We start from the raw sequence: 27,522 nt of genomic DNA on the forward strand, positions 1-27,522 counted from the left end.
GCAGCCTCCTCTGCCATCGACCTAACCATAACCTCTAACACCATAGGAGCAAACGCCCAATGGGAGGTACTAGATGCTCTTAATAGCGACCACCTACCCATACTAACTACCTATAAAAGTAACATAGCGTATACCGAACAACAAAAATTCCTACCTAAATTCAAATTTAGTAAAGCCAACTGGGCAGGCTTTACAAGCGACTGCAGCAAACTTAAACTAGTACCTAACATAGATATAGATGATGCAACCACTAAAATCACCAACGAAATAATCCAAATAGCTGAAAAAAATATACCTAAAACTAAACAACCCACAAAAAATTCACCTGTAACTTGGTGGACAGATGTAATTCAAGCAAAATGTAGCTTCAGAAATAGGATGAGAAAACTCTTTAAGAAAACGGGTAAACCAGAATACCATACTAAATATAAAAATAGCAAAACAAGAAATAGGTAAACTAATCACGGAAGCTAAACAGGCTAGCTGGCAGACATTCTGCGGGGAAATCAACACCAGAACCTCTATCAGGGAAATGTGGAAGAAGGTTCATGCCATCCAAGGACAACGCACGTTCACTACAGTCCTCCAAAAAAAATAAACTAGCCACCACAAATAAACAAAAGGCAGACCTCCTCAGTCAAACATTTAGCAAAAACAGCAGCAACGAAAACTTCCCCGAAATATTCTTTAATAAACTTAAGAAAGATAACAACCTCCCAACAAATAATACTAAAAGTGATACTCAGCCTAATACGGACAACCTAGAATTTAATCAACCGCTAACACTAGTTGAACTAAAAGCAGCCATTAAATCTAAAAAAAGCACCGCCACAGGGCCAGACCAAATCAGCTACACGCTGCTAAAACATATGCCAGATGTAACCCTTGAAGTAGTGTTGTCGCTCTATAACAGGATCTGGGAGGGGGGTCGCATGCCCGCAGCGTGGAAGCACGCGGAGTGCTTTAGCCTCCCAAAGGCGGGCAAAGATCACTCGCTCCCGGGTAGTTATAGGCCAATAACACTCACTTCGCACCTATGCAAAACCTTAGAAACCATCATCAATAAGCGACTAAATAACTACCTACTAGAGAATAAGCTAATTACTAACGTACAAAGCGGATTCAGAACTAAACACTCAACAATTGACCAGATAGTTCGATTACAAAATAGCATAAATGACGCCTTCCGCAAATCCAATAAAGTACTAGCAATTTTTATAGATATTGAAAAAGCATTTGATATGGTATGGCGACAGGGACTCCTCAGCAAACTAAAAACTAACGGCATTAAGGGCAATATGTTCAATTTTATCAATAACTTCATTCACAACCGATCAATATCTGTTAGAGTAAACGGACACTATTCCCAAAAAACTGAAATAATAAACGGTATCCCACAAGGTTCAGTCCTATCACCAACCTTGTTCAACATCTTTATCAATGATATAAGCAAAGCGCTTAACGCCAAGAATAAAATTAAATCTACCACCCCCCTAAACACAGCCCTCTTCGCCGACGACTGCGCCATTTGGCGCACAGGCAGAGTAACTAAACAACTATTTAGCCTCATGCAGAACGACATGAATAAACTCAATAACTGGGCCCAGGACTGGGGCATAAAACTATCAGAAACCAAAACAGTCTGCATGCTATTCCATAAGGTCAACTCATCCGATAACCACCAAATAACCTCAAATAACAAACCAATCCCAAGGGTCAAAACCTTTAAATTCCTGGGAGTAACATTCGACTCAAAACTAACCTTTAGCGACCATATAAATAACCTAATCAAACAGTCTAAAAACACTCTAAACTTACTACGGGCAATCTCAGGTACCAGTTGGGGTGCGCAAACGGAAGCAATGCTTTTCGTCTACAAAGCATGTATCCTCTCCAGGATAGACTACGGAGCCCAAGCCTACAGCTGCGCCGACCCCAAACTGCTACAAAAACTAGATATCATACAAAACCAAGCCTTACGAACAATAGCCAAAGTCCCACGTAACACCAGCGGCCAAAGCCTCGAGGTAGAATTTAACATCATGCCACTTAAATATCGCCGCAACCTACAACATCTTAAATACCACCTAAAAATCCACTCGCTTAAATTAGACCATCCAGTTCAAGAACTTACCCCTATAATTGCTAAACCAGGGCTAGAATTTAATAAAAATAAAAAACTTAACGACTCATTCGCCACCAGGGCCAGTAAACTTGAAATAGAAGTCGGAATTGATAACACACCAGTAGCTCTATATAACATTAATCAACCTATGGAATGCCACACTCCATACCTAATTAAAAAAGCCACAGACGAAACACCGTTTCCGCCATTTAAAAAAGTCCTGTTTGAAGCAGCAGCCAATGAAAACTACCCAGAACACATCCACGTCTACACAGATGGATAAAAAACCCCGGACAATGGCAGGGTTGGCTTCGCAGTAGTGGAAGAAAAGATATCTAAACACGCTAAACTCGTTAAATACGCCAGGCTGTCAGACAACTTATCAGTCTACACAGCAGAACTGACAGCCATCTACGAAGCACTAATCTGGATTAAAAGTAAACAATACCCTAAAAGCGTCATTTTCTCTGATAGCCTTAGCTCAATCCAATCTCTACAAACTAACAAATCTACTAGGCCTGACATCTTAGCAGCCATCCACAAAGTACTTAACGAGCTAAACAAACTTAAATTAACAGTAGTCTTCGAATGGGTCCCAGCCCACGTAGGAATAATTGGTAACGAAGTAGCCGACTATGGAGCAAAAACAGCACTAGCAATTACCAGCACAATTACCACACTACCCTTAGGAATAACAGAGCTCATGTCAAAAGCAAAAAAACACTACGTAAACCAATGGCAAGCTAGCTGGGACCTAACTAAAAACACATGGCACTATAACATCAAGCCTCTAGTTAACTCTATAAGACCTAAACACAAAAACACGTATGTGGATAAGCTAATCACTAAACTACGCCTAGGACAATCGTCAAAACTAAACAGCTGCTCCTTTACTAAATTAAACCCAGAATGTGATTGTGGCACCCGGGAAGATATGAAACACTATCTCCTGGATTGCACGCTACATACCACCCAGAGACAACTAATGTTAAAATCAATCACCGATGGTAACCATAATAAACATATAACGCCTAACTTTCTACTAAACCCGGATAAATGCCTAAAGCATAAAACTTTCAAAGCAGTTTATCGGTTCGTCCAGTCCACCAAACCAGAGTTATAAATAAATAAAATAATCTTCAAAACTAACCACCTGTACACCCCTACACAAGAGTTGTAATTAAAATTAAAAAAAAAAAACAAAAAAAAAAAACTTCTTCCGTATAGATTAATGTACATATTATATTATCAAATTATTAGTAGGTTTGACAATCAGCCCGGCCCTCCAAACCAAAACATTAAACTAAACTGTTAACTAAACTATACATAAAGAATGTTCAAAACCACCCGCTTGTAAGCCCTTATGTACGAGCTGCTACCACTTAGAACTCGGAAACGATGCACTCTACTATAAGTGGCCAAAGGTGGGGAGGTAGCGAACTTCCGAATATACTAATATTAATATAACAGGTTACTAACTATTCTTCAAAAACAACTTGGTAAAATCATGCATACCATTCCGTATGTGACCACAGTAACACAGCTGAACAAGAAAGTAACCAGCCATCCCAAACCTATGTACCAATCAGGGTAGGACCACTAATTATCAACTTCTCTCTTTTCAGCCGCCCATGGGTCCAAGCCAGCCAGCCACAAAAACCTACCTATATATATAACGCACATTTATGTATTTGCACCATGCACTTAGTAATGAATAACACTAGCAGACGCGGTAAGTCACCTAGGGCACTGAAAGACAACCAGAGAACAGAATATAGAAGACCGGCCAAGTAAGATCAATATAGTTAATGGCGCTAGCCCACAAACAAAGTAATATACAGTTACCAATAGATAGCGATAATCACTTGAAATTGCGGGGGAGAAAAACCAAATCAAAACAAAAACCACTATTACCTAGCACGCCAGAAAAGGACGACTGTGATGTATGTGACTATTCATTACTAACCAACTAACTCTCTCTTCTCTCTCTCTTTCATTGTATGTTAAATAATATGCTAGGCACTAGGCTTTTTTAACCAATACACACACTACAAGGGCGTGCCCTTCAAATTAGATAACCAGAATAGACTAATCCCCCCCCAGCCACTGTGTTAACCAACCTACACAGAGGCATGGGGGGGAAGGGTGGTCATGATGACCGTTGGATACACTAGAATAGGGACGTAAGACAATAGGTACAACCTAAACACCAAACTAGGACTACACACAGACAGCATGCTCACCGCAAACAGCACACAGGATGCATTGACTAATGATAACAATGCATCCGCCCAACACTAAATGGCCAGCACGTGCTCAAATAAGGAACCGGACAAAAGAAACCGGTTCCGAGTACACAATTGCAAACACCCGGGGAAGGCCGAACAAAAGAATATCGGCCGCCCCCACCCCAATAAACCAAAATACTCGCTGCTGGAATGTACTTGGTGTCACTGAGGAGCAAATTGAAGACCAAATCAACACCTGCGCTTCGACCACCCCGGAACAAATTGCCTTGCCTACCAGTGTCTACACAATTGCACGAGTCTCCTCTGGGCTGTCATGCCACGACCTGAATAGGTCAGGTCCTTCTAAGGACCCATGGACAGCCTAGGGAGACAACCAGCATCATGAAGGTCTATAAATAACGAGCTACTCTCGAACCACTAACGAGTTACACTCGAATTCCAAAACCTATACTAGCTCATTTTTTACCTTTCGACCGACCGTTCAAAATTGCGCCAAATCACTCAACAAAACTGCGCACCTTTTCTCTTTTGGTAAATCGCTCCACTCAAAATTCCATAGCACCCCAAAACCCATCCGCCTGCTACCGATTCAATCGGACTGCTGGTGCTCCCTTGCACCTGCCAGTGCAGACGGCCCCTTCTCCTTCCCCTCCCCCCACCTTTCCTGTCTTGGACAGAGAGACCGGCCAAGGCCGGCACCTGTGCCCACGACAGGCGTGCGCTACAACAGCTTGCTCTGAACGTGCACGTAAAACCCTTTTTGACCTTGACCTTGACCTTGAGTCAGTACCGTACAATTTTCCCAGTCGATTCTTGCGTCGATTCTTGCATTTAAGATGAAGCAGGACCTGTGTGCATGCTCTCTGGAGTTACCCCCCCACCTGGGGGTACTCATAACAACATATGGAGTGTTGTTGGAATACCGCGTCGCGTACACCGGGTCACGGGCAGCCGTGACCTTGGTGTACGGCGACCCGGTTCCAACCAAGAAGAGGAGGACGAGGAAGAAGAGGAGAAACCCGCCAGGAACGGTTCAGGGGGGGCCAACCCCGGTGGCTAAACCACCGGCAGCGGCTCCTTCTGCTTCGCCGTTACCTGCAGTTTCCACCGAGAAGAAGGAAGAGAAGCCAGTTTCGACTGGCCCAGCTCCCACTTCGGATGCGGTCCGAGTTCACGAGGCTAGTGTAACTAGAACTCCGACTCGATCCAGCACTTCGCCACGTCATACTCTGGATAGCATTGATGTGTCACCAATTTTACCGGTGTCACTAATGGCTATCCCGGACCGCCAAGGAGCTGTTGGAAAGCGCAAGGCAGAAGTGGCGACAACCGTTACCAACATCAGAACACCACCAAAACAACCTCCGCCACCCCCCGAAGGTGTAGAGTCCGGCGAATCCATGGACTCCTGGACTCTGCACGGGAAACTTGATCGCCGCTTCTCCAAATGCGCTGTAATTGACGTTCCGGACATCAAAAGTCTCTTGGCAGTACCTCGATGCCGGAACTTCGAGGACATCCCGAACGCTGAAGGCGAATTTGAGATGCACCCAGTGACCTTCAAGGATGGGCGGTCGGCTGTGAGTATTACCCATCATCTGGACAACCGCTACAGCCAGGCTCTACTGTTTGCAGAAATGGACAACATTTCGATTCATCGCCTGATGAAGAAGGTGTTCAGCAAACAGTATCCTGTGATCACTAGACTGCTAGCGAAGCCGGATATACACCAGCTGATCCCCCATCTGGACACCAGGGTTTGGCTCTCCTCCCCCTAGTCAACCTTTCCTCCGTGAGTACCAACCTCTTTTATTGGGCTAGTTAGACTCTAAACATTTTGGAAGCAGTTCAAAATTCTTACGTTTATTTTTTTATAAGTAGTCTAACGCATTTTACTTTGGCGCCCGTTCAATTGCTCAAAATCACCTTAAAAACCTTTTGGCTGAGCAGTCTTAACTATTTTGGGTTAAATTTTTGAATCCGGACATGTATTTGGAGGCAGTTACTCTTTGTAGACTTAGGTAAAAAACAGGCTTCACCGAGGAATTGAAATTCAGCCAATCAGAACACGGCTTCCACTCGGTGTTACTTCAAGTTTGCGAAGTGTCTGCTATTTGGTCCGCGCTCGCGTTGACTTTACTAAATGGCTTTTTTCCAAATTCCGCCCACCTCAAACTTACCCCCCCCCCCCCCCCCCCCCCCCTGCTCCGGAGTTAGTCACTGGCGAAGTCAGAGGCTAAATCCGTGGTGGGCGTGCCTGAACCTTCGTGGATAGGGGCACGTAAAATGAGTTGTCTGTCTGTCTGTACAATTTTCATTCTCAGACAGCCAAGAAAATTAAAATATACTAGTTGTTCTTAGAATGTCGTTATTACTGGAGCTGCCTATAATTTGTCAGTTATCTCTTAGATTGATCAGTCTGTGCTTTAACTGTCATCAGTTTAGTCAAGTGCTATACCAAAATGCGGATGGCGTGTCATACCGACTTCATGTTTAAAACATAATTGGGTCAAGCATTGATGGCATCATTCGTGGTGTGAATTGTGGAAGACCACACTACTTTTTCCCATGTTCCTCTAATGACATTTACGAACAGATATGTTTATTGTATCATCTTTTAAGTGATGCCAAACAATACCAACAATATGCTAGTTCTTGACACAACCCAATACGGTAGACGCAGTCAGTGTATTAGCATCTGCTTTTTTTTATTTTCATACATGGTCATTCACTTGTAAGTGATCAGGAAGCATACCAATAAAGAAAATGGAAAACGTATGCACATTTCCCACTGAAAGTACTGCTCTTGAATCTCTCGTCAGTTCTAATCTGAGATGGTCTAACGATAACTGAATGGAATGGCCAGATAAATGTTCATCGTTCTACTATAATTTTGGGTTGATTATCTTGCAAAAGTTTTTAAAACATTTTCTCGGATCCCTTAATTTTGTAGCTCCTATATTACTCCTGGCATATGCTCGTCCAAGTGGATATCAAATGTGCACTGTAGACAGCGACTGGCATCTGTAGTGCATAAGGTGGGAATGCAACACTTAATGAGACATCTTCAAGCAGTATTCATTTAACTTTAAGCAATACGTTGGCCATTGTACTGTTATATTTCATGAAAATCCTTGAGTTTTCAACTAAGGATTACAAACATGAGTGAAGCAACCAGTTCAGTTTCTGGTATATCAAAGGCCGCGGTATGTGTTATCCTGTCTATGGGATGGTCCATATAAAAGATCTCTAACTACTAATGGAAACATGAAGCATGTTTCTTCTGTAAGACTGTATGCCAAAATTACCAAATGTTAGACATTCAATAGCCGATGATTAATCAATGTGCTCTAGCGGTGTCGTTGAACAAAACAAACTTTAACGTTCTTTGGAGGCGTGTTTTATTCTTGTGTATATACAGAACCTCCTACACCTTAGTTGGTAGGAGTAGTCTATATGGCGGCAGCGGGTTTCTTAAACAGATATTCCACTTCTTTCCTTTCACGTGCCATCCACCCAACGATGCGACTGTAACCCACGTGCCGTGGAAATTGCCACCCAACGATTTTGTCGAACTTTCAATGTATGTCACCCTGTTTTGTAATACTGACAAATTAAACTCACACCTTACATATTCACCTCAAGAACGCCGTGGAGGCTATTTTTCCCACGACATATTTTCTGCTGTGGCCTTATTACCAGTGTTAATTACTGTGGTGATTTTCTTAACATGCCAGGATTAGAGCGTAACTATCAGGAGCGGATTCAGGCGGGGCCCAAGGGGCCCGGGCCCCCTATCTTTCGTCAAACAATATATCTTACAGAATACACACAAAATGCAAACTTATCGCGTACGCATTTACATTCTAAATTTCCAAAACAACACCGGGTTTTGGGCCCCCTCTATTTAAAAAATCCTGGATCCGTGCCTGGCCAAGGCTATGGATTTTTACCATTGTCCTGTGTGTGGTATGAGCTATCCTGTCACTGGGCTGGTTCATATAAAACATCCCTTGCTACTAATGGAATTTTTTTTAGCGGGTTTCCTCTCTAAGACTATATGTAAAAATCACCAAATATTTGACATCCAATAGCCGGTGAATAATAAATCAATGTGCTCTAGTGGTGTCGTTAAACAAAACAATTTTTTAAATTTTACGATTGTAAATTGAATTTAAATGTATTTTTGTTATAAATCTCCTATCTGTCTAGCCGAGTCACAGTACTTTAATTTACGAGAGACGTCGCGACCGTCGTAGTGTGCTGTGATCGTGTCACGCCGGATGTAGTGTTTCGTTTGGTAATTGTGCCAACTCGCCAGTAAAATGTTAATGGCCGATTCGTCGTAGCGGTGGCAGTTGGCCCACAGTCTCGAGTTGGCGTGCAATCTGTGGTCGCACTTCGTGTGCGAGCCCGGTGGAGCGATACACCACTCCTCCACCGCGCAGCCGTACAGCCAGCGCATGAACTTCATCCGGACCTGCACTGTGTTGTGGAGAATGATCATGGATATCTCCACGTGCTTCGTCCGCTGTAGGTTCTTGATGTCGGTGTTGAAGTAGTGGTACATGTCGGGGTGGGTGACGACGTACGTCGAGTAATCTCTTCTTCGACCGACGATCGACACTCCGCCGATACGCGACTGGGCAACAAATCCCTTGAAATCTTTTATTGATTTTAGTTTCCTTTCGGGCGAAATATATATCACGTGACCGTACGTTCCAAGCGCCATCTAGAAAGAAACGAAAGTAGTAATTGAGTATAGCCTGTGCCCGAACATCTTTTAGATATAGGCACGTAAATAAAGTAACAGTAACAGATTATAGCCTTCACTAACTACTAACCACTAACCCGGTTTTTTCTAGTAGCACATGTAGCACGTGCTACGGGGCCTTCTGAAGCTTGGGGACCGTAGCACGTGCTACATTTGCTACTACAATAAACCGGCGCTTCAGGGGACCCCGCGGTGATGTGTACATTTATTTTCCTCTCTCCCCGAGGGGGTTGCAAAATATATATCCTGAGAAGGGGAGGTCCGCTGTTATTTGTGCTACAGTCCCCACAGATCCTTAAACCGGCTCTGGATATTCTAATCAAGAAAATATATTTTAAAATATGAAGTTTTAGTCAACATTTTAGTTAATTTCGTCAACATGCTACAATAGTAACAAACTCACGATAGTCCATTAAAGGCATACTGTCACGGATTTAAGTATCTTATTTCTCTAAAAATGGATAATAAATAAAAATTACATTAATTGTTGGAAGCCAAATCTAGCTATCACATCACCTTAACTGAACCATGATGGAGTGAAATCCATGTCATCCCTCTCGGCAATTTTAGTTTTTTGAATTATGGACCATTGCCATATTTTAATTATTTTTACAAAATGTCATTAATAAATGGAGTATGGTGGTTATGAAGATGGTTGAATATAATATATTTTGGGACAAATCAAATTATTTTTGTTCAGGTAATACTTTGTTAGACCATTAAATAGGTCAGTGGTCTGTGACAATATGCCTTTAAATACAAAATTACTGAACGAACCATCTAATCTTTCGTCTTTGGAACTCGTGAGAAACGATGTATCAAAAGTGCTATGTCAAAGTTGCCATAATGGCGGTTCCCGCCAAAATATTTCTTAATTTTTGCTTTGAAACAAAGTTTATACATTCAGCTATATGCCTATAAAAAAATTTACAACCAAATAATTCCATCTACTAATAGAAAACAAAGTATTTACACGCATTAACTAGTGACGTCACAGATTTATGTGTACACATTCAACATACTAAGTTTTCCCCATAATTTATTACAGACAACTGACCAAAAAACACACACACACACACACACGCACGCACGCACGCACGCACGCACGCAAACAACAACAACATAAAAAAAAAAAAAAAAAAACCCTACCACCCAAAGATGGTCACTGTGGTATATTTTATTTAGCCACAAATTATTGGGGAATCCCCTCTTTTAGTCCAGTGCAAGACTTTTAAACATTATTCTTGAGTTAATTATTGAAATATTATGCGTATAATCGATTAATTTGTAGTTATTTATTAAAATTAAATGTGAAAATAACGAAATATTGTAGTTTCAACTTTGACATGGGACCTTTAAACGACCCCCCCCCCCCCCCCCCCCCCCCCCCCCCAATTATTTATATTACGCTGTTTGTTTCTGTATTGCATTAGTAGTTATACTGCATGCATTAATAGCAGTAGGCATCTTTGTCTGCCTTGGTGAAACATTCTAGAAAGGACAACCACTGTTGTCCAACTCTTTCTCTCGGGATATTGATTTAAACAAACATACTAAACCTGGCTGGTGCACACCCATTTTACACTGAAAGTACTGCATTTGCATGGGCTGGAATTACCACAAACAAGTCTTCAATGTTAACAAGTTACACGTTTACAAACTATATACTCTATCTTAATATCAACTTCGGTCTAATTGTAATTAAAACAGCTATCTGCCCTAAAATAAGCAGTCAAACAGCAGACTAATTCTGTGGATATATTTCCGGATTTTGGTCAACCAAATGGGAAGATAACTGAAAATTGTGGCCGTCATAGGCGTACCGGCTCCCATTTTTGTAGGTGTGTGTGTGTGGGGGGGGGGGGGGGGGGGGGGGCAGGCTGGCTTTTGCCCGAATTAAACGAAAATGCCCCATTCCGCATAACAATATTTATTCATATTAAGATTACTTCAGAACAGCTATATAGGGTTGTAAACGAATCACTACGCATTTTTATTTGGGGTACAACTACATTTGAGGGTAGAATAATGGAAATACATTGTAGAAAGTTATCAGGTTAGCACATTGTGCCCGAATATCTGCATCATATTTGCCCAAATTTGAGGTTTTGGTCCAGCAATAGGGGGCCAGTTGAACCAGCCCCCCCCCCACCCCCCGTGCCCTCGTACGCTTATGGTGGTCGTATATATACTCTTCCAAAAAGTAATGGAACTCTAATAAGAATTTACAATGGACAAAATTGTAAGGTATATTAGCTGTGGGGAATGGTTATATGATAATAGTGAATTAATTGGGCAAACATTACAACCGGTAGTTCAGTATTACAGTAGGTTTTATGACCACCAAAGATCTTGAAGGACGATTGGGGTCAGAAGTGAAAAATGAAAGTTGACGGGGTTTTTTTTTTATCAGTAAATAGCAAGTTCAAACAATAAAAAATGACTAAAAACAAAACAATAATAACTGTATTATTAACAGAATGAAAAAGATTGACAGAAATAATGTTCTTCAGTGATTAATCTACCTTTCTGGAAATTATCGAAATTGAGTTTGACAAGCCACGTACGTGTACGGGGCAACTGCGCGATGCATGTGCAAACTATGGAATGTTTTTCGGTGTGTTGATAAACAGACCTGAACGTTCTTTTTTTTTTCTTTTTTTTTTAAATTTTATTGTCCCCAGAATATAAAAAGGCAGTGTCAGGGTTGGGGTGCCCTGAGCTCACTGTCTCACAATATTTTTAAAATTTCATATGATATACACAGTTTTATATACATACATATAAATGGCTAAATATATACACACGAATAGATAAAATCAATGTATATTGTTGTTGTTGATATTTTGTTTGTTTGGTTTTTATTAAAAAAAATTAAATTATTATTTTCTGGGTCCAAGAAGGAAAAAAAAAGAAAAAGGAGATGTTATGTACGGAATTAGTATTGATACAAGAAAGTATTATAAAAAGATGTGTGAAGGAGTATAAAGTGCGAAGAAGGTATTTTAGAAATAAATATATCTCAATATTTGATAGATTTAATACATTTTTATGATGTTTGAAATAAATTATACCACTGCTCCCATACTGTCTTGAAATCTTCATAATTACCATTTTTATATAAGATACATTTTTCAGTTTCCAACTTCTTTAATTATAGTTTTTAAGGCAGAGAATATTAATTTTTGTTTTTGTATTTTCATGGAATAAATATATTTTATGTTAATAATTAACCAATTTATTGCATATATATTTGGGGTTTTTTAAGCAGACCCAAAATGGCAATATGTTTATCTATAATTATGCACTCTTCTATCGTATTGAATATCCAGTTTGTAATATCTTTCCAAAATTCTTTAACATAGCAACACTCATAAAATAAATGTTCAATTGTCTCCGGCATACGATTACAAAAAGTACATTTATTTGAATTAATATAATGTATTGTATATAGAAATGTGTTAGTAGCGAGAAATCTGTGTAGAATTTTATATTGAAACCAACGTAAAGTTGTATCTCTAACGCATTTAAATGGTATATTGTAAAATATATTCCATTCTGCTGGTGAATAACAAAAACCTTTATTTTTATATTTTAATTGAGACTTTGGAATGGTTTTTGTGTAGCATAACAATTTATATATTTCTCTACATCCCGTTTTGTCTTTAAGAAGTTGTTTTAGCTTGTGGGGATAGACTGGTTTTTCGTTTGTAATTGACTCGTTTATTTCATCATTATGTTTTCCATATATTCCTATGAAACATTTCACTGCATTAATTAAAGAAGCATACTCTAGAAAATTTGTTTTTATATTACATTTTGCAATAAAATCGCATAGATTTAGAAATCCTCCATCAGTATTAACTAAATCACTAATGAAACAAACTCCATTTTCTGCATATTTTTTTTAATAAAAAATAGGCTTCTTATTTATTAATATTTTACTGTTAAACCAAATGTTTATACCAGCTATATCGTTTTCATTTTCTATTGGTTGTTTACACTGGATGTTTCGCCAGCTATCTAGAACATCTTCCCAAAAAGGGTTAGTCATATTTTTAATTTTTAAATTAATAAAATGATCACCATATATAAGTAGTTCTTTGGTCGATATACCTGTAACTGACGAGAAGAGACATGCCAGTTTTGTGTTGTTTAAAAATAACCTTCTTATCCACGTTGACTTTAATGATGTTATAAACGTAGATAATTTAATCATTTTTAACCCCCCGTTTTTATGGTCCTGAATTATAACATCTCTTTTAATTTTGTCAGGTTTATTTTGCCAAATGAATTTGAAAAATCGCTTATTTAACTTTTCAACTAACTGTTCTGACGGGGATGGTAGCGAAATTAACAAATTTGTTATTTTTGGTAATATTAGTGATTTTAACACTGTGAGTCTGCCTAATGGTGTAAGTGTACGGGCACTCCAAGCTTTTAATACAATTTGCCATTTCTTCTATTTTTGGCTCGAAATTATCTTTAATAATATCTTGTAAATTTAAAGAGAAATTAATACCTAATAAAGTAAATTTAATTGAACACCATGCTAACTTCCATCTAGAATGATGAAACACTTCTTTTGAATATCTTTTCCTGCCTATCCATATTATCTTTGACTTTGAATAATTTAGCTTCAGACCAGATATTTTTGCAAAGAAATCCAGTGTAGTAAGTGTATTATACAGGGAATTTGGGGATCCATCCAAGATAAAGGTAATGTCATCGGCATATTGAGAAATCAGGAATTCTTCTCCATCAATATTTATACCTTTGATTTCTTTATTACTACGTATTAAAATTGCAAGTATTTCCGCACATATTACAAATATGTAAGGAGATAATGGGTCACCTTGCCTACAACCTCTATTTAATTTAAAACCTGATAAGTGTCCATTTTGTATTACTGCTGAGACAGAATTTTTATAAAATGTTTTTATCCAGTTTTTAATAGAAGTCTTAAAATTAAAAATATCTAAAGCTTCTTGAATGAAAGACCATGATAGAGAATCAAAAGCTTTTTTAAAGTCTACTAATAGTAGTTGACCTGGTATATTAAACGTATATTTTCGCCTATGTATCTCCCTTTTATAAATCCAGTTTGATCCTTTTCAATAATTTTATCTAAAATGTTTTTTATCCTGTTTGCAATACAGCCTGATGCTATTTTATAGGTGCAGTTTAAAAGTGTTAACGGTCTCCAATTTTTAAGAAATTGCTTAGATTTATTTGGTTTTGGAATACATGTTATAATACCTAACTTTTGCACATTAGAAATTTCTTCGATACTGTAACTGAAATTAATAGATCTAACTATAAAATATCCTAGGTCTATCCAATTTAAAAAAAAAAACTCAGCTGAGAAACCATCTGAACCTGGACTTTTGTCATTTTTCATACTTTTTAGATAAAATAAAATTTCTGAATACGTTAATTCTCCTTCTAATTTATTTGCATCGTCCTCTGATAATTTATCAAATTTGTATTCCTTAATTTTCACTGCTATATTTTCATATTCCCCAACTTGTTTGGAATAAAGTTTTTCGTAAAAAAGTTTGGTTTCTTTCAATATTTCTTTTTGATCTGTAATAACTTTTCCATCTTCTTCTTCTATTTTTGAAATTAATTTATTATAAAAGTTCCTAGATTCCATGTTACAAAAATATTTTGTTGGCTTTTCTCCCTCTTCCACCCATTTAGCTCGAGATCTAATAAAATGTCCCTTTAGTCTTTCTTTTCTAATGTCCATCAATTTTGTTTTCTTTTCTTCTATTTCACTGAGATTTACTGCTAGATTTTCTTCTAATGTTTTTATGTCTTCATATAGTTTTGTTTCTATGTCATTTTTTCCCCTTTTCTTGGCTGCTGAATAAGATATAGTTTTTCCTCTAATTTCCATTAAAAGTGTTTCCAAGAACGTTCTTTACTAGGATGTATGTGGTCAAAATGTATGTTTTAATATTTCAGGTTCCGCTACTTTTTTTGAAGAGTATATACTTGTAGTTTACCTGAAGCACAAACGGTCTCCACAGGTTTCGCGACAGATCCTGCATATGATCCGGCATATGCATGAGTAGAGTTCTGTGAACTTTGACCTTACACAGACTCTCCAGCTGAAACGAGAAAGACACCACTAGAGCACATTGATTTCTTAATCATCCGATATTGGATTTCAAACATTTGGTAATTTTTTACATATAGTCTTAGAGAGGACACCCACTATATTTGTTTTCCATTTGTAGCAAGAGATCTTTTATATGCACCCTCCCACTGACAGGACAGCACATACCACGGCATTTGATATACCAGTCGTGGTGCACTAGCTGGAAGAAGAAATAGCCAATGGGCCCATCGACAGGGATCTATGCTGAAACAAGAAAGTAAACCAGTATACCTAAGCGTTACGTTTTCATAAGATTTAGTTAATAAAATGCGTGAAGTCAAACTAATTTGTGCTAATCGTTATGACGTAATATTACTGATGGACATGACTTTAATACTGTAATTTACTTACTATTGAATGCAACTGTTATTTTACAAGTGTTATAGGGTAAATAGAATTCGAAACTCGTAATGTTTAATATGTAAAATATCAACCTCGTCTAGTTAATCGGTATTTGTCGAGGCTCGAACCCCCCCCCCCCCTCTACTTTTCTTCTTATGTCAGACCAAACTGAAATTATTTACCAAACTTTTTTTTTTTTTTTTGTAGGAGGATGGGACGGACTATTGTTTATAAGGCCAAATCTACGTAAAATTGTAATACCTTCTGTCTCTGCTCTGAAGTGAGGCCAAGATCAAACAGGCCGATCTCGACCCTGGGCAGGTGGCGCTGCACGCTGTCGACGAGCTGCAGGGCGCCGAAGTAGTTGTCGCTCCACACCGCCGTGGTGATGGCGAGGTCGTCGTCACGTTCGTGGAAGTGGTCGTCCTCGGCGTCCTCGTCGAATTGCTCGTGCACCTCGCTGAGCGACTTGAAGAAGGCCTTGCGTCGCGCGTTCTTTTCCTTCGAAGTCTGCATGTCATCACCGTCAAGGTCAAACTCGCCGCTGCCCTTGCGAAGCTTCTTCAGTCGCTCGGCTCTCAGACGGTCCTCGTCTTCTAGCAACTGTTTTCTGTCGTCTTTTGGCTGCTTGACGTCATCGACCTTAGCAACAGCTTCAGTGACCCTGACCTTCACATTTTCGTCAGCTTTCTTTTTCACAGGCTCCGCCATTTTGTGATCATCTCTTTGATCGACTTCATGAACACTGTGTTTTTGATTTTTAGAATCGTGATTTCTCGCTGTGTCAGCACGGTCCTTATATTTGTTAATTTTATCTTTCGTCTCATGTTTATTTCCTCTGTCTTTTTTCTTTATAAGGTTATCCGTCTCGTCTCTTTGTTTCTTTTTGACGTCATCAACGTCATCGTCCAATTCATCTGGGTCTTTAACGGCCTTGACCTTTTCTCTGTGATCGTCACTGCGACCTTTACCCTTTGGCCTGTGCAGTTCAATGAAGTCATCATTGAATTCATTCTTTGTCTTCTTTGGATTATACTCTTCTGAATCAAAATCTTTTTCCTTGTCACTCTGTGCATAGAGACGAACAAACATGATTTAAAAGGACATCCAGGTTTCAAAATGAAAAGGAAAAACAAAAAGAAATGAAAAAAATTTCCGAGAACTACGTTATTACCTAAAAACTATTCAATTACCTATAATAGTCGGAGTTTCCTAGTAGTGTGTGTGTGTGTGTGTGTGTGTGTGTGTGTGTGTGTGTATGTGTGTGTGTGTGTGTGTGTTGGGGGAGGGGGGTAGGGGTCCTACTACTCACCCTTTCAGACACCCTATCCCACATGCATGTATTTTTTATATTGCTTTTAACTGCTGCTTGCAGTGCTTGGTTTTTATCATATGTTCAGTTTTCTGATGATGTTAATAGTATAGTAACGAAACGTTGACAAGATTAGTGGTTGAGACCGATTTTACTTGTTTCGTATCCACACACGCACACACACACACACGCACGCACACACACGCACGCATTCATGCACACACATACACACGCGCGCACAGGCACACACACATGGCCTATGTTACGTGTGGTATTAGATTGTACTGTATTAAATGTAATGTAATCACCGCCATCATCAGTATCACTATCACTGCTACTACCACTACCCCCACTGCTGCTACTACTACCCCCTCTGTAACTACTACTACCACCACTGCCACTATTTCCACCCCCACTGCTGCTACTACTACTACTACCCCACTGCTATTACTACTACTACCCCCACTGCTACTACTACCACCACCACTACTACTATTGCTACTACTATTCGTACCACTGCTACTACTACAATTACCACTATCACTATACTACTATTACTACCACTACTACCACTGCTAGCAGCTACTACTGCTAGTACCACTGCTACTACTACCATTATCACTACTACTACTACTACCACAACTACCACTGCTAGCAGCTACTACTGCTAGTACCACTACTACTACTACCATTATCACTACTATTACTACCACTACTACCACTGCTAGCAGCTACTACTGCAAGTACCACTGCTACTACTACCATTGTCACTACTATTACTACCACTACTACCACTGCTAGCAGCTACTACTGCAAGTACCACTGCTACTACTACCATTGTCACTACTATTACTACCACTACTACCACTGCTAGCAGCTACTACTGCAAGTACCACTGCTACTACTACCATTGTCACTACTATTACTACCACTACTACCACTGCTAGCAGCTACTACTGCAAGTACCACTGCTACTACTACCATTGTCACTACTATTACTACCACTACTACCACTGCTAGCAGCTACTACTGCTAGTACCACTGCTACTACTACCATTATCACTACTACTACTACCACAACTACTACCACCACTACTATTATCACTACTACTACTACTACTACTACTACTACTACTACTACTACTACCCCACTGCTGTTACTACTACTACTACCCCCACTGCTACTACTACTACTACTATTACCATTGCTACTACTACCACCACCACCACTACTACTACCACTGCTACTGCTACTACTGCAACTACCATTGCTACTACTATTTGTACCACTGTTACTACTACAATTACCACTACTATCACTATACTACTATTACTACCACTACTACCACTGCTAGCAGCTACTACTACTAGTACCATTGCTACTACTACCATTACCATTACTACTACCACTACTACTACCACCTCTACTATTACCACTACTACTACTACTACTACCACCATTACTAATACTACAACTACTTCTATCATTACTACTAGTACTACTACTGCTACTACCACTACTGCTACTACTACTACCATTACCATTACTACTACTACCACCACTACTACTACCACCACTACTATTACCACTACTACTACTACTACTACCACCATTACTAATACTACAACTACTACTATCATTACTACTAGTACTACTACTGCTACTACCACTACTGCTACTACTACTACAACTACTACTACCACCTCCATTACTACTACTATTACCACTACTACCACTATTACTATCATTACTACTACTACTACCACTACTATCATTACTACTACTTCCACCACTATTACCACTACCACTACTACCACCACCACCACTACTACCACCATTACTACTACCACCACCACCACCACTACTACCACCTCCATCATCACCACCACCATTACTATCACCACCACTATTATCATCATCACAACCACCTCCATCACAACCACCACCACCACCATCATAACCACCACCAAAAACATCATGATCACCACCATGATCACAACCACCACCACTTCTATATCGAATATCAGGCAAATAACTTACCTGAAAGAACACTTTATACGCCATGACGGCAACAACAACAAAAACAATATAATTGATAATTTTTCTAGGGGTTAATCTTCGCCCCATACTTGATGTGAGGTAGAGTATCAAATTTGACTCGAGATCATTCTGTCACCGTCATTGCACTTTAATTTCCTTTTTGTGTCTTGATTAGCTTTCCTCGAACATTTAACCAGAAGATGAATTTCACGTTGGAAAAAGAAAGTTGATTCGCTCTTTCTCTTAACTAATTCTCCGCGTATTCAGAAGATGCTGTTCACATTGGAAAACAAAGTTAATTAACTCCGTCCTTTCGGTATTCAATTGCTGAATGAACGCCACATTACGTTAGATGTCCAGTGCGAAGTTACCAAAAGTGTGTGCGTGGACACAATCGATTTGTCTCCCTTGCGTAGCGCGGTGCACCATCTGCCGCCAGGATAACGGCTAGCTTCAACAAGACGCTGCTAAGCATGGCGGTCGATTTGCCGTCACACCTGGCACGTCTCGATAACATTGTTTATTGAACTTCAATAAATTCATACCGAATAACGAGTGTCGGTCGACCTATAGGTAGTACTAAACCAACTAACTTCCGGCTGAGTCAAAGTTCGAACTTTTGATGGAGCATTTAATACCACAAGTCCTGTGACTTTTCGATAAATTATTTATTCAATCTACGATCAATTTTAAAAGTTATGAATTCATACCGAATAACGAGTGTCGATCGACCGACCTATAGGTAGCACTAAACCAAATAACTTCCGCTGGGTCAAAGTTTGAACTTTTGATAGAGCAGTTAATAACACAAATCCTGTGATTGGTGATAAATGTGTGTTGGTTGTAAAAAAGAGAAATTTTATCTGGGCCAAAAATGTATACAGTTTTATTTCGTGTACTATGTTCTAGTACTACTGTGCCAAATAGCCTTGTGCTTGAAATATGTATGGGGTACCTGTAAAAAAAAAAGAAAAAAAAAGTACTCCCATTTTGTGCGGGACTAGAGTAATCATAGACGCTACCCCAATATCTCTGAAATGAGCAGCATTACCCTCATTTTTTTTCTGATTCACTTTATGGGTCAGATGTGGTAGTATTTATATCCGAGGTGTAGATGTCGATTGATACGCTGCATGTAGGAGCTTTAACCACATATGCTACTAGCTATTGTCATCTATGGGATTTGATTTGGTGGCATACACCCTATATATCTTAGTATATATTAAAAATGGTTACGTAATGCAGTATCTGGCCATTTTTGTACTCCCTCCCCCGTATAATGTTTAGTAACGGTAAGACCACCACCCCCTCCCTGTAAATAACATTGGCAGATCCGGGGGGGGGGGGTAGTCACGGGGTCCCCTTGTAATTACAGGTTTTTTTGGTGTGTTTTTTTCATTGATCACCCACAATATACAAACTAAACTGCCCTGAAAACGCGTGACTGACTATCTTTATTTCAAAAGTTTCTGAGAAACATGCCCCCGACCCCTAGAGTTCCTTTTAGAATTTTGTGACGCCCCATATATTACAAAATCCCCGAGTCCTCGCCTAAATAATGCGACGTAACTCTTCTGGTCACTACTGATTTTAGTGGTACGCATAAAATGTTTCTGTTCTTATTCTTGGGTGAGTAATCCCCTCGCTTGAGGCGCGGTCAGTCTAGGATCGATCCCGTTGAGCTATTTCTCGTTCCAGCCAGTGCACCACGACTGATATATCATAGGCCATGATATGTTCTACCCAGTCTGTGGGATGGTGCATATAAAAAATCCCTTGCCACTAATGGAGAAACCAACCCTCGCCCGCTACCGACCCTGGTCGGGCTGCTTGTGCTGTCTTGCATATGCCAACGCGAGCGACCCCCTTTCATACCCCCCCACATACCCCCAAAAAAAACACCGGCTTGTTCTGAATGTGCATAAAATCTATGACCTGACCTGACCTGACCTGACCTGACCTAATGGAAAAATGTCACGGGTTTTCTCTACCAGACTATATGTCAAATTACCAAATATTTGACATTCAAAAGCCGATGATTAATAAATCAATGTCGATTAAATTAATTGGATGTATGTGTGTGCGCGCACGCGCACGCGCGCGTGTGTGTTTGTGCATGCGTCCGTGTGTGCGTTTGTGTGTGTATGTGTGTTTATCTCTCTGTGTGTGTTGTGTGTGTATGTGTATGAGTGTGTGTGTATGTGTAACTGTGTGTTTATGTGTGTGTGTCTGTGTGTGTGTGTGTGTGTCTGTGTGTATATTGATGTGTCTGTGTGTGTCTGTGTGTGTCTGTGTGTGTGTATCTGTGTGTGTGTGTGTGTGTGTGTGTGTGTGTGTGTGTCTGTGTGTGTGTATCTGTTAGTGTGTGCGTGTGTGTATCTATGTGTGTGTGTATCTGTGTTTGTGTGTTGTCTCCTCTCTCTCTCTCTCTCTCTCTCTCTCTCTCTCTCTCTCTCTCTCTCTCTCTCTCTCTCTCTCTCTGTCTGTGTGTGTCTGTGTGTGTGTGTGTGTGTGTGTGTGTTTAAAAACGAATGAACGCTCAGGAGTTTTTAAATCACAGTTCATGTCTGTCCAAATTTGATATTCAATTTTGGTCTGTTGACTTTCGAAAGTCGACTGTGTTTAGTAAGTTGTGAAGTCAACACCTGGTTTGTTACAAGTAGCAGACGAGCCAGCTCTTATTTGGGGTGGTTGGTTATGCTGAAGTTTGTATGGTGTAGTGTTCAGTTGCCCTAAGGGGATTTTCTAATTCTCTAACAGTTTCAGGTTTAATTTTTCTTAAAAGCCGTTTTGAATATCCCTTATTTTTTAAAGCACTAAATAAAAGTGACATTCAATAACTGATGATTATAATATAAGAACGCAAAACACGAAACTGAAATGTCCCATCTTAATAATGATGGTTTTAGATAAATACATCCACGGAATCTTACTTATTTTGAGTGCTAATGGATCTACTTATCTGAAGATTTGTCTAACGAAAATGGCGAAACTTAAGATACTAACACGGTGCAGTTTTTCTTATGAATGTAAATGAAGTAACAGAAGTCACAAGTTGGTGATGTAGTTTCTTGTTTTTCTTTACAACATGAAACATGATTAACAAGTTAACAACATGATGATACAGATACTATATAGGTCCAAGCTCTTAAGTGGATGATAGAGTTGACACTGCGACTGAGACTTCCCAGGGGAATGACAGCAGATCTGTCCTCCTTGGGTCTACCCTTCGCTCTCTATATTTCAAATCAAATTATTTTCATGCTTACATCCAATTACGGTTCAAGCACCCTGTCCTGGGCTGTCTGTCCAGGACAGTGGGTTAGTTGTTACTTTGGCTAGTGAAAGGGAAGAGGGTGTAGTGGCCTTACACCTACCCAGTGAGCTCTTAAGAACTCGCTTTGGGCTGGTACCGGGCTGCGAACTCTGTACCTACCAGCCTGTAGTGCGATGGCCTAACTACTGCGCCACCGAGGCCGGTTTTTGGTCTATATATTTTCATATATAGAAAAACGAATATTTATAAGTTACCTATGTTTGTTGATTCGGAATTGCCATAGGTTATAGTCCTTAGCAGATAAGCTGGTGACAACAATTAAAAGCCACAGAGTTCTTAATTTCTGTAAGTTAGTTTCACACTAATTGGACCGATTGCTAGACCCTGATTAACTAAAGACTAAGTTATTGCATAAATGCAGGTGACACAATAACAATTAATTAAGTCGTATATACACAGCTAACTAATAAATAAATTTCATTTGAATATGCACGTAGTTATAAATGTTCCACTATGAAAATACGATATCTTGGCCGGTCATAGGGGCGGATTATGGGGGTTTCCCAGTTGCACGGACCCCCCCCCCCCCCCCCCCCGGCTAAAAAACCCAACCCTATCACGTAGATCTAAATTGATGTCCACATAAAATGTATAATTTCAAATTATAAACATTTACTACATATTGTTTCGGAAACCCCCCTTACCTAAAGTATAATCCGTCCCTGGGTCAAGTTTTCGTTCCGATAAATATCAGCCATGGCACATGACAAAATCTCCTGCCTTCCAGTTTCGTCAAAGATCTGCCGTTTCAGCCAGAAGAAGAGATACACGCTAAACAACAACAAACCCCCTCCCCCCAAAAAAAACAAAACAACAACAACAAACAAACAAACAACAGCGACGATAGTTAATGTAGCAAACTTGTTATAAAGGATATACCTGTACTAAATTCATATACTTAAGACAAATGAATGGTTCTTTTTCTCCTTTGGTTTTGTTTTGGCTTGAAAACAAAATTATTTTTTTTACTGACTATTTAGTGGAAATATTTACAGAATTAAAACAAAATTCACTGTGCCATTTTTAAAGGTATTTTTGTTAATATAAATTGAGAGGGACAGTCCTGAGTTTACAACCATTGTAAAATATTTCCGACCAATAAAGCCTTTTCGATGATGTAACATACAAATTAAATATAATATTTATTTTCTTATTTGAAATACCAGTGTCCTAATGCTTATAGTAGCCGAAACCGGATTTTACCTCTCAATAATTTCATACATACAAACAAAATATATATATATATATCACGAATTAAAGTAAAAACCGAGTGCTACAAACATTAAAAAAAGGACTGCAAACACGTTCGATATACAGACACGTGTTCTAAACAAGAAAATGTATTTAGTATGAAATAGTAGTCGCCAACAAGGCTCTGTTATCGCAAACATTTTACAATGGCTGCAAACTCAGGACTGTCCCTTAAATAAAAATTTTAATTAATTTTAGGGCCAAGTTTATTTATTTATTTATTATTATTTTATTTATTATTATTATTATTATTATTATTATTTATTTTTATTTTTATTTTTTATTATTATTATTTTTTTATTTTTTTTTGGGGGGGGGTATATTTTTTAAGGTATTTAATCAGTACAACAAAAAATCGCTATCATTCTTGTCCGCCGTCCGTACTGTTCGAGTGTTTAGTCTAGGCGCTAAGTTTTATAAACACGGGACCTGACGCTCTGCCATATTTCAACACAAACATAACACATCATTTTATGTACCATTTTAATAATTCTGTATAATACATATATGAGAATATATGAATTTAAAGACCATCATTTGGCATTTCTAGTTAACAGTGAGCTGAAAATTCTTCTTCTTTTCTCTCCACATTTCCGTTTTCTTTTTTATTTGAGTTGATCAAGCGCACTTATGCCCATCTTTAAAGTTTGTTTTGTTTAAGGACACCACTAGAGCACATTAATTTATTAAACATCTGCTATTGGATGTCAAACATTTGGTAATTTTGACATATAGTCTTAGAGAGGAAACCCGCTACATTTTTCCATTAGTAGCAAGGGATCTTTTATATGCACCATCCCATAGACAGGATAGGACATACCACGGCCTTTGATATACCAGTTGTGGTGCACTGACTGGAACGAGAAATAGCCCAATGGGCCTATACAGAGAGCGCGTCAAGCGAGCACTTTACCACTGGGCCATCTTTAAAGTTAGTTTGTTTTGTTTAACGACACCACTAGAATACATTGATTTATTAATCATCGGCTATTAGATGTCAAACATTTGGTAATTTCGACATATAGTCTTAGAGGAGAAACCCGCTTCATTTTTCCATTTGTAGCAAAGGATCTTTTATATGTACCATCCTATAGACATGGTAACACATACCACGGCGAGCGCTTTACCACTGGGATACAACTATGTAGAGAAAACAGCAATTTTATTTATAATGGGGTGTGGGGGTGGGGTGTGTGTGGGGGGAATGCAGTCTGATTAAAATCGAATATTTATGTCTATAGACATTTATACGTATATGCTAGGAAGTCTGATTAAAATCGAATATTTATGCCTATAAACATTTATACGTATCTGCTATGAAATCTGATTAAAATGGAAAATGAAATTACTATACATAATTATATATCTGTCTGCTTTACAGTCTGATTAAAATAGAACAATTATATATATGTATGTATGTATGTATGTATGTCTGTCTGTCTGTCTGTCTGTGTCTGTCTGTCTGTGTGTGTGTGTGTGCGCGTGCGTTCAGCAAATATCCGTCATGCGCAGAACTAATTTCCTACTAACGTGTTAACCCACTGCGCAGAATTCATTTCCTGGTGACCTTATAACACCCAGCAATGCCAAAGTTATCATGCTAGCAACGTTATCAGGCAGTGACACACTAACGTTTCGAATTATTTTGTTGGGGTTATCAGGTCCCCGCGATTTAATGATAGCAATTCTACCTAAGGGGTAATAAAACGTTTCATCCATCTATTAATAATTTGTTTAATTTCAAAGAATTTATTTTCAAATTTAATGTTGGTAATTTCTTTAATATGTTTTTGTGAATTTTATTCCAAGAATCTTAAATATTTTTGGATTCCATTCAAGTTTTAGGTTTGGTAAATATGCATCTTTACAATTTGTTTTGGAACCTATCCATATAACTTGGGATTTATCATAGTTAATATTCAGGACAGACATATCTGCAAAGTCACTGAGTACCATAACTGGTGTTTCGAATTCCAGAATGAATTCGGTGTCATCTGCATATTGTGTCATGCGGAGATTCTGATTATTAAAAGTTAAACCTCTAATATCTGGATTATTCCTAATCATAAGAGCCAGAATCTCTGCACATAATAAAAAAATATATGGAGATATTGGGTCGCCTTGTCTACAGCCTCTATGAATTTCGAATCATGGAGATAAGGTACCATTAACTATTAAGCAAGATTTAATATTTTTATGTAATGTTTGGATCCATCGTCTTATGTCATTTCCAAAGCCGAACAAAGATAAAGTATTTTCAATGAAAGATCTGGCTTTTTCAAAATCTACTAAAAATAGCATCCCTGGAATATTAAATAATTCAGTATTAACCAATTAAACGAATGTTGGCACCAATGTATCTATTTTTCATGAAACCAGTTTGGTCTTTACTAATTAATTTTAGAAGAACCGTTTTTTTCAGACGTTCAGCAATGATTGAAGACAGTAGTTTAAGAGAGCAGTTCAAGAGAGATTGGACGCCAATTGTTTTAAAATTGTTCTGGTTTATCACCTTTAGGGATACATGTACTAATTCCTTGCTTTTGAGTACTAGTAACAGAAAGTTTAAAACCTTCATTTATTGATCTTAGTGAGTAGATGCCAATATCTTTCCAGAAAAATTTATAAAATTCGTAGGTAAATCCATCTGTGCCAGGGCTATATTATGAATTAATTTTTTTAAAGCATTTAACAATTCATCGTAAATAACTTCTCCTTCAAGGGAATCTGTTTCTTCTTCATTTAATTTATTTACTGCTAAATGTTTAGAACAAAAAGTAGTCAAGATCGTACTTTAGGATTAAATGTTCTTTTGATGAAAACAACGTTTCATAAAATTTCTTAGCTTCCATACATATATTTCTTGTGTCGGTTACAATAGTACCATTGTCTGATACAATTTTGGTCACAGATTTGCTAATATAGTTTCTGTTTTCTAAATTGCTAAAATATTTATTAATTTTCTCTCCCTCGTCGATCCATTTGGCTCTGGAGCGTATTAGAAAGAAAGAAAAAAATGTTTTATTTAACGACGCACTCAACACATTTTATTTACGGTTATATGGCGTCAGACATATGGTTAAGGACCACACAGATTTTGAGAGGAAACCCGCTGTCACCACTTCATGGGCTACTCTTTCCGATTAGCAGCAAGGGATCTTTTATTTGCGCTTCCCACAGGCAGGATAGCACAAACCATGGCCTTTGATGAACCCGTTATGGATCACTGGTCGGTGCAAGTGGTTTACACCTACCCACTGAGCCTTGCGGAGCACTCACTCAGGGTTTGGAGTCGGTATCTGGATTAAAAATCCCATGCCTCGACTGGGATCCGAACCCAGTACCTACCAGCCTGTTGACCGATGGCCTAACCATGACGCCACCAAGGCCGGTGGAGCGTATTAGAATGCCTTCCATATTTTTCCTTCTTATATTTTCTAATTCTTGGTTTGTTTTGAGCTTTTAGCAGATTAAAATCGATATTGTCTATTTGACGACTGTTGATACATACGTCAATTATGGAAGGAAAGAAATATTTTATTTAACGACGCACTCAACATATTTTATTTACGGTTATATGGCGTCGAACATATGGTTGAGGACCACACAGATATTGAGAGAGGAAACCCGCTGTCGCCACTTCATGGGCTACTCTTTTTTTTATTAGCAGCAAGGGATCTTTTATATGCACCATCCCACAGACAGGATAACACATATCACGGACTTTGATACACCAGTCGTGGTGCACTGGCAGGAGCGAGAAATAGCCTAATGGGCCCACCGACACGTCAGTTATGAAGTATCGCCGTAGTACGTATGCTTAAATGTCAATAAACGCAGTGCCGTGACCTCGATTAATTTGCAAAGTTATCAAATTCTAAAAGTATGTGATCTGACAAATCTCACATAATTTGATTACTGTATA

The 27,522-nt window shown here is 38.8% G+C and overlaps 1 protein-coding gene across 1 annotated transcript; it reads right to left on the bottom strand.

Annotated features, from left to right (window-relative positions):
* Nucleotides 1-7,974: 7,974 nt before the first annotated feature.
* LOC121368386 lies at nt 7,975-19,396 on the bottom strand. Its single transcript, XM_041493086.1, has 4 exons — nt 19,010-19,396; nt 15,918-16,724; nt 15,160-15,264; nt 7,975-9,106 (listed from the first exon to the last, which is right to left on the bottom strand). Exons 1-4 carry the CDS (start codon nt 19,094-19,096, stop codon nt 8,564-8,566), a joined length of 1,542 nt encoding a protein of 513 aa, XP_041349020.1. The 5' UTR covers nt 19,097-19,396; the 3' UTR covers nt 7,975-8,563.
* Nucleotides 19,397-27,522: the final 8,126 nt, after the last annotated feature.

Source organism: Gigantopelta aegis, chromosome 1, assembly GCF_016097555.1.
Source record: "Gigantopelta aegis isolate Gae_Host chromosome 1, Gae_host_genome, whole genome shotgun sequence".
NCBI classification, from domain to species: domain Eukaryota; kingdom Metazoa; phylum Mollusca; class Gastropoda; order Neomphalida; family Peltospiridae; genus Gigantopelta; species Gigantopelta aegis.

What these genes read in the sequence shown, in the direction of transcription:
- LOC121368386 (XM_041493086.1), bottom strand. Translation starts at nt 19,096, where the DNA reads ATGGGGCGAAGATTAACCCCTAGAAAAATTATCAATTATATTGTTTTT. An exon ending in CGTATAAAGTGTTCTTTCAG is followed by an intron (nt 16,725 to 19,009) that starts GTAAGTTATTTG and finishes CTCTATGCACAG; the next exon opens with AGTGACAAGGAAAAAGATTT. An exon ending in CTTCAGAGCAGAGACAGAAG is followed by an intron (nt 15,265 to 15,917) that starts GTATTACAATTT and finishes TTCTCGTTTCAG; the next exon opens with CTGGAGAGTCTGTGTAAGGT.